This window comes from Folsomia candida, unplaced genomic scaffold (genome assembly GCF_002217175.1).
Source record: "Folsomia candida strain VU population unplaced genomic scaffold, ASM221717v1 Fcan01_Sc001, whole genome shotgun sequence".
Taxonomy (NCBI): Eukaryota; Metazoa; Arthropoda; class Collembola; order Entomobryomorpha; family Isotomidae; genus Folsomia; species Folsomia candida.
Genome location: NW_019091193.1, coordinates 11,585,637 through 11,594,383, shown reverse-complemented (window position 1 = coordinate 11,594,383; position 8,747 = coordinate 11,585,637). Strand labels below are relative to the sequence as shown.

General features: G+C 38.5%; 1 protein-coding gene across 2 annotated transcripts; it reads left to right on the top strand.

The window, feature by feature from the left end:
- The first annotated feature begins 57 nt into the window (after positions 1-57).
- LOC118434273 (rRNA 2'-O-methyltransferase fibrillarin-like) lies at positions 58-7,190 on the top strand. Of its 2 annotated transcripts, XM_035847348.1 has the most exons (6): positions 5,815-6,000; positions 6,082-6,146; positions 6,279-6,364; positions 6,445-6,655; positions 6,728-6,773; positions 6,840-7,190. In XM_035847348.1, exons 4-6 carry the CDS (start codon positions 6,445-6,447, stop codon positions 7,078-7,080), a joined length of 498 nt encoding a protein of 165 aa, XP_035703241.1. In that variant the 5' UTR covers positions 5,815-6,000; positions 6,082-6,146; positions 6,279-6,364; the 3' UTR covers positions 7,081-7,190. The 2 variants fall into 2 exon arrangements, with proteins under 2 accessions (XP_035703238.1, XP_035703241.1); XM_035847345.1 differs by lacking the exons at positions 5,815-6,000; positions 6,082-6,146 and adding an exon at positions 58-185.
- Positions 7,191-8,747: the final 1,557 nt, after the last annotated feature.

The window sequence follows — 8,747 nt, the reverse complement described above, 5'->3', positions numbered from 1 at the left end:
CACAAATCCCCAATCTATGCTCACACGAGCCCCACCCGTACGCCCAGTCCGGTGAAAGTTGCCAATGACAACTTACCATTGAACCCATTTTTACGGCTTCTTCCTGGGGAAATGGGGGGAACTTGTTGACCTTGAGGGGATGGGAGCTTCCGGGGTCTTTGGGGCCGCTCTATCATTGCAACTTGGTAATGTCTCTCCCATGACGCTAGTTAAAAGATCCAACTCTCACCGTGTACTCTTATTGTCAAAGGTGTTTCAGTTTTATTAAGGCTTACCCTCACGCTCGGAGGAGAAGTTGGAGTTGGGGCAGTCTTCCCAGTTTCATCCTTCTCTCTCGCTTTGCAGAATACATGGAATCACACATCTCGGAACTTCGCATCGACCTTGTGGGGGGGAGGAGTCGACCTCAGGGAAATGCATCCCCCGGTGTTTAGAATTTGCTTTTCTGCGTCTGATGGTATTTTTTTCAAATTTTTTGGACTGGCGCAAGGTACTCTTATGCCCCTTACCATCAAGTGATGTAACCTTATGTAGACTGGTAAGGGGCATAAGAGTACCTTGCGCCAGTCCAAAAAATTTGAAAAAAATACCATCAGACGCAGAAAACCAAAATCCAAACACCCTAGGATGCATTTCCCTGAGGTCGACTCCTCCCCCCCACAAGGTCGATGCGAAGTTCCGAGATGTGTGATTCCATGTATTCTGCAAAGCGAGAGAGAAGGATGAAACTGGGAAGACTGCCCCAACTCCAACTTCTCCTCCGAGCGTGAGGGTAAGGCTTAACACAACACGTTGATAAATATTTAAACATTGATAATTATACTCTTATTCCGCACCGATATGAAAAACGTGTATGAAAATGAGAAGCATAAATATTCCATGCAATTAGATAGGACATATGCATAATGTACGTAGGTGTTTTATTATTAATTTTCAAAAGGTATGTTCCGCACTGTTTCTCACCAAAATTTTGATGAAAGAACAAACTTCAAATACATTTAGGAGGCTGTGATTTTTTTCAGCTCTGTGGGTTAGCATAAACACTAGCAATAAATCGGCAAACTTTACCTCGACGGAAAAAATGCTAGATTTGCAAATTAAATATCGTAGTGTGATTTAATTTTTAATGCTGGATGGGCAATACGTGTCGCAGATTTATGATTGAATGCTTAAAATTTACGATGAAAACTGCCCAACACAAAACACAAATTCAATTGGGTTAATAATTTTAAATGATGGCGAAACGAGGTCTCGGGCAAAAAGTCGCCAGGACGCTCAAAATCCGTTTCTTCCACAGAAAGGCTCCGGAAACTAGAAGAACCAATAATGAGAGATCCGCGATTGAAACTGTCCTATTTAGCAGATGAGATGGGTGTTCCAAAACCAGCAATTTGTTCCATGTTAACTGAAGACTTAGGTATGAAAATGGATTCCGTCCGTTGGGTACGAAAATTGCTTTCGGCATCTCAAAAACATGATCGAGTCGACTTTTGCAATGCCAATTTTAACCTATTAAATGAAGACTTGAACCTGCTCAATATTTTATTAGCTAAATATGGTACCTGAGTTTACTATTATGACCCGGTGACCAAATAATAATTCCCTCAATGGAAGCAGGAGGGGTTGCCACCGCCCGAGAATTGAAAAGTGCAAAAATCTGACAAAAAATTGATGATGACCATTTTCAAGGATATCAAAGGTCCCCTCCTTATAAAATTTATTGCTGGAAATACTACAATAAATGGGGCCGCGTATGCAGGTACCCAGAAGGAGCTGCGTCCTCCGGTTGAAAAGAAACGTGGGGTCAAAATATAGAGTTGGCCTTTTTTTAGACGACAACGCTCCTCCTCATACCTGGCTTTTTGCGAGGGATAGTGCAGACGAAAATCGCTTTACCTGCACAAACCACACCCTGTGCAGTTCAGACTTGACCCTTAGTGATTATTATTCGTTTCGAAACTTCAAGAAAGACATCAGGGGAAAACGGTTTTCGGATGATAGTGATATGAAGTCGTAAATTTTGGCATATTTTCGAGGTAAATTTTAATGGGTTATTGCTAGTGTTAATGTTAACCTACAGAACTGAAAAAAATCACAGCCTCCTAAATGTATTTGAAGTTTGTTCTTTCATCAAAATTTTGGCGAGAAACAGTGCGGAACATACCTTTTGAAAATTAATAATAAAACACCCACGTATAATGCTACCTTACTAAGCAGATGAACACTAAATTCACAAATTGGAACGAATATATACATCAAAAATACCCCTACTAAATAGGTGTAAATATGTGCTTATGTAGAACGATCAGATACACTGATTAAGTAATGGCTCAGATGCGGGAAAAATTCTGTGCAGGATGGCTTTCTTACTTTCTGGTGTTTTGCATGCTATGAGGGATTGACATGACGTAGTGAAGGCAAGTCGTCTGTCTCCAATGAAACAGACAATGAATCAGGGAAAGCTTGAGAGATTGATGGAAGTCACCTTTCTATCCAAGTCAAGGATGGATTGGATTTAGAAAGTGTCCCCTCGCTCCAGTGTGACAAAGCATTTTAAGCAGCACTAAAGGTAAATTGTCTCTTGAATGAATGATGCTCCACCCGTCACATCTTTCATTCTCCAGCAGAAGACGGAGAAAATTCGTGGCTTTGCATGGATTTGTGTGGGGCTTGGCGTGTAGCAGTGCGTGCATGTGAAGATACATGTACGGGGAAGGTTGTCGCATTTGTGAAAATCCAAGCATTTTCTGACTCTTGAGAGAAGTTGTCGGAAAATGCCCATATTACTCTAATGCATGTCCCACATGCATATATTGGTTACAAGAAGAAGAAACACTGTTTCTGAAACAGTTTGAGTAATGAACCCAAATCTAATGTATGCTCATCAAATTATCCTCCCGGTTCCGGTCCCTGTACAAACACTTGACTTGACAATCTCACTACCAAACTCGAGATGCGAGACAAATACACAAATCTTTCCCATTCTGCTGCGTGCTACCCGTGCTACCTCTTTCCAGTAAGAAATTGCCTGGAAGAAATAGTCGGCATTTCAGCCAAAGGATAAGACAGGAGAGGGAATTATCTTGTAATGTTGTAAAGATCGAGTGTTCCCATTTGTTCCCATTGAGTGCATATGTATACATAATACTACTTACTGGCCTTAGTCATTCAAATCAAACTCTTTTTCTCGGATTTAATTTGCTTGCACAAGGCGTTAAATTAGGTTGAATTCTCAATTTTCGGATGAATCTTTGAACCGATTTTGACCAGCTGGTCAAAATTGCGTCAAGGTATTGGATTAAAATCGGTTAACCGATGGAGGCGATTTTTCAAATTTGCTGTATTAAGCAAAAAATGCAGATGGAAGTGTCAGAAAGGAATATAAAGTCAAATACAAAAAATTCGGCTGGAGTTAACCTAACGTATTTAATGTCATATAAGGATACTTCATGGTTCGGACTGAGATTTTACATAACAACACTAATTATTATACGTTACGTTGTTTTTTGCAAACGAGTATTGTTCCATCTTTCGACATTTTTCTTCCTCTTCTATACGATCCTTGTGTCTGCCTGATGCCAAATGTGTGTTGAAATCTTTTATGAAGGAAAATGCAAAATTGCATTCCAAACAGACATATCCAGACATATTAGTAATGTTTTGGTGTCTTGGAGTCTGGAGATGAAGTGTCCAATGACTCAGTTTGTTTATGCAACATGACACTCCACGCATTTGAACTGTCCGACCATCGGCTTGGTACCACATGTTTTGATGTGGTTGTCGAAAAGAGACTTCACATAAGTGTGGAAAGGGCATACAGATCTTGGGCATCGAAGCATTACGAGTGGTGGTTGTGGCCCCGTACATGTCTTATTATGCTTATTAATATCACCAACAGTATGAGCCCTATACCTGCAGGATAAGTTGCATTCGTAAGGCCGTTCACCAGTGTGAAATCTTACATGTATTGTTAGATCAGCAGGACACTTACCCTTATAGTCACAATAAGGACATTTCAACGACACATTTCGTGTAACATCAGGTACATCGCAGTTAATTAGTGGTGCGTCAGTTACTACAGGATGTTCGTCTGTCGCAACTCTAGTAGAACACTTGATATTTATATGATCACTTAGAATCATGTTGGATAAATTGTAGAGAGGCACTGCAGTTATATTAAACTTTTGAAACGATAATATAATCCAAAGTAGAAAGTGCCATTGGATTTTCAGATGAGCACGTTGGTCCAAAACGTGTAAATATATGCGCTGGCCACAACTTATCTGATACGTTCAAAAACCTGTGCTTTATAAAAATCCGTTGTAGTTGGTCGAACATCCTTGACCTATCATCAACTGATTTCTTTTCTTTCTGCATATTAAAATCTCCAACCCAGACTGTACATTTATCCTTTAGTCTAGATGACATCGAATCAATGGTTTTCGCCCACTCCTGTCGCTCAGCAGCACGATTCACACGTTTTGAATTGACAGAAGGGAAATATATGTTAAGAAAATAGATTTTTTCGTCGATAAAGCTGTTGCTCACTTCGACCATCATTAGTCTGCTCAGATCAAGGGGGGTCTTAATCTCAGTGTATGTGGTTTTTAAATTTATTTGCGTCACCTCGACATTTTTATAAAATACACAAACACCATAATTCCACCATTTTGTATTGTGTGGGCTCCGTACACTGGGTTGGAAAATACAATCATATCCAAATGGTTTGACCCATTCCGTAACTTCGGCTTCTTTCAGAGGATTTAATTTAGTTTCTTGTATGAAAACTAAATCGCTTCCTTCCCAAGTTGGCATCATGCATTTTATTTTTACTTCATCAATTCCATTTGCATTCCAACTATGGTATACAAGCGGTGGTTCATCACTCAATTTTTGTCTTTTCGTCATACTAGAAGTCATTTTGTAGGGCACAAAGCTTTATGAACAAGATTTTATGTCCCGAACGCAGCAGTTTTATATCCGGGCTAAGCAATTTTATTTAACCCGCACAAAGCAGTCATTTGTATACACCGCACAAAGCAGTTATTGTATAAACCGCACAAAGCAGTTATTATATAAACCGCACAAAGCAGTTATTTATTTATAACTGCACAAAGCAGTTCCGAATTAAAAATTATACACTTAAATTAAATTAAATACTTAAACTATTTACAAAAATAAAAATAGTGGGTTGGTGAAAGCCGAGGTGAAAAGTGAAGCCATATGACTTTGATGACACGCTCCTAAAAAAACAAAACAAATTAATTGTCATAAATATAATTATTTTCCTTACCTAGCTGTTAATTTGAATTAAGGAATTATAGATGAAATTTGCCTCGATTCTTACTAGCTGTAACCAAAAACGAAAAGCTCACCACAGGATGAATAAGAATCCAGAGTACTCCGCTCCGTTGAAGGAGATGATGTCCTTTTAATTACTGAAATAATACTAAAAATAATAAGTTTGTTAATCTGGCTTAATTGGGCAATTTAAATAATAAAAAACCAACTTTGACGAACACCAGCGAAAAGAAATCAGAATCCAAAGTGTACTGCTCTGAGGATTTAAAGAAAATCTGCATATTCAACTAAAAATTATGATGAACCTAGCTTTACTTCAATTTGATAAGAAAAAAAGACAACTTACTTGAAACAATGTTCGATGAGGAGATTGCGGGGAGAAGTTGAAGACGACCACAAGGAGTTTGATTTCTGTATAAAATACATGAGTAATTATTTTTTAAAGTACTTATACATTACTTATTAATTAATTGATAATTAATTAAAAATTACCAGAAATTGTCTTGTCGATGAAAGAGAAAACGATCACCCTGCAGATGTGTTGAGTGAGTGAGTGAGTGAGCTAGCAGCAGTGGTGGCTAAACGTTATTAAGAATTAGAGTTTCAGAGCCCGCCACCACTGCTGCTAGCTCACTCACTCACTCACTCAACACATCTGCAGGGTGATCGTTTTCTCTTTCATCGACAAGACAATTTCTGGTAATTTTTAATTAATTATCAATTAATTAATAAGTAATGTATAAGTACTTTAAAAAATAATTACTCATGTATTTTATACAGAAATCAAACTCCTTGTGGTCGTCTTCAACTTCTCCCCGTAATCTCCTCATCGAACATTGTTTCAAGTAAGTTGTCTTTTTTTCTTATCAAATTGAAGTAAAGCTAGGTTCATCATAATTTTTAGTTGAATATGCAGATTTTCTTTAAATCCTCAGAGCAGCACACTTATTTATGTCTTGATCTGAAATAAATTGCAGCAATTTATCACTTCCTTCGACAGAGCGGCATACCTTGGATTCTATTCGTTTTGTGCTTCTTCTTCGTTGTTAGTTGTCCTTTGGAGGTAAGTTATTATTAATAAAATAACACCATAAAGCTAGGTTAGCAAAGGGTTAAAACTATCTCTTTTTTGTTCCGTCTGAGATGGATGATTATATAGAACTTAGCTACAAGGGACAAGCCGGTGGGCTTCGTCGTGCTATCCTTGGTGATTCTGGTCGAGGATCATTTAGAGGCGGGAACCGTGGCCAAGGCCGTGGGTTTGCCGGTGGTCGAGGTGGCGGATTCAGGGGAGGACGCGGCGTTTCTGGAGGAGGTCGTTTCCGAGGAGGTCGTGGTTGCGTCACCAAAAAAGGTTGAATTTCCTTATTATTCCTGATCATTTTCTTATTTTAATACGAGTAAGTTTTGATTTATTTCTTTGCAGAAAAACGGAAATGCGCACGTTGTAAAGAACGAGGTCATCATGCAAAGTAAGCAAAAATAGTATTACAATCAATTAATCTATTGGTTAACTTTATTCTTTATTTGAATTTTAGAATGTGTCCATATTCTGAACAAGAATCCCAGAAGAAAAATGCTGCTGCTCTACAAAAGCACGCGGATGAAGCTGTTGCGGTTGCTTCTAAAGCCGCCGCCACAGCTGCAGCCACCACTTCTTCTAGTGCTACTTCTGATACTACTTTTCCTGCTGTTTTTAAGGCACCATTTGCAGGATGGAAGCCAGGCTTCATTATGCCTGCCCCACCAACTCATAATAATGATGTTAACATGGGTTAATTTTATTTTTACGTACCTCTATTATATATAACCACCTTGTTTTATTCTAAAATAATTTGTCAACAAGAATTTCCAATCATTTCTTTATAAATAAAAACAATTGACATTAACTTGAGCCCAGATTTATCATTTTTGCAACAAACAGGTAAAAAATATCACTAACTATGCATTTACCCCACCCCAAAAAAGTAACCATGTACGATAACTTTGGCATTTGGATGAAATTTGTCGGCGATCATTCCTACGTGATTTAGAGTTTCATAATTTAAACAAGCAGAAATGTTTTAGAAAAAACGGTCTCAGGTGAGGCGTGTGTCAATGGCAATCACATAATTAATTGGTGATGGTCATCAGTATAAGTACTGGCAGATGCCACCAGTAAAACTTGTTCATTTATCAACCGATTAACTCCGGATTTGTTTTAAATGAACCCTGATTAGATGCCACGCAATAATTTCTGCTCAAATCACTATATTCATTCGGCACAAGTTGGCCAAACGACGATTTCAAAGTTTAAAAACCATTTTAAATACGCTCAAAGTAAATTTTTTGAGCGTTTGACCTGAAAAGGCAGTGCTCATCATTGAACCCCGCAACTTTTGTTTTAGAACTTTTTTGACACGACAAACTGTTTGAGCTGTAGCCAGGTGGGATTTACTGAATTTGGCCCGTAATGCAAAAACTTTCAAAATTTTTACTTGGCTGTACTTAAAAAATTACCCTACAGCGTAGGTAGGGTTGGATAAGGATTGGTGGTGGTGGCCGTTCGCTTCCTTCTGGAATACATCTTTCTGGCCGCATTAAGTCAATTTGAGCCAACCCCTTAACGCCTTGTAAGCAAATAAAATCCGAGGAAAAAGGAGAATTTGATTTGAATTTGAATGAGTACCCATACACAAACCCACGCTCTGGAACAAGTAATCGCTATCCTCTCGAGAATTCTCCCTTTTAACTCTGAATTTGTTCTCATTTCACATTCACATCGGATGGCGATGGCATGCAAAGTGTATAATAAATGCGTAACAGTCACACGAAGTAGATCCTGTTGAGAATAAGGCCTATCCATGGCGTCACATGAATATACATGCATAGATACGAAAACATGCATGTGTACTGGGTTTGTGATCTCCAGTTTGGTCTCATACCGTCATGATGGAAATGTTTCTCCAGTTTACATTTACCCTTCTTGAACAACAATTTGTGCATGATACCCAAATCATTATAAAGCTGTCACGCTTCTAATCTTTTTGACTTTTTTGGCACAGTGACACGACACGATGGTATTACACTGATGAGATGATGCCACCGGTTAACAAAAGTGAAATGGGTTTCAAATTTCATTCTGTGTTTCCGCATATGCACATTCTCACTGCGACTACACTGCTACTGGGAAAAGGCTGTTTAGACATGATCTGTTTTATGGGCAGTAGTACGTCCTATGTACACATTATGTAGTACATGGGAAACAAGCGCTTCTGAGTAGCATATAATTTTATTACAACATCCCCGCGTCTAGTGCCATCATTAAGAGTATGTTCTTTTGAAAGCGCTTTTTTCTTTGGAAAAGTATAACCTCATGAGACTTTGTTGGAATCGTTTAGTTGTTGTCGTATGCATACCTTGTGCCTGTGAAGCAATTGTGGAGCATAATGTGAGTGAATGGTATG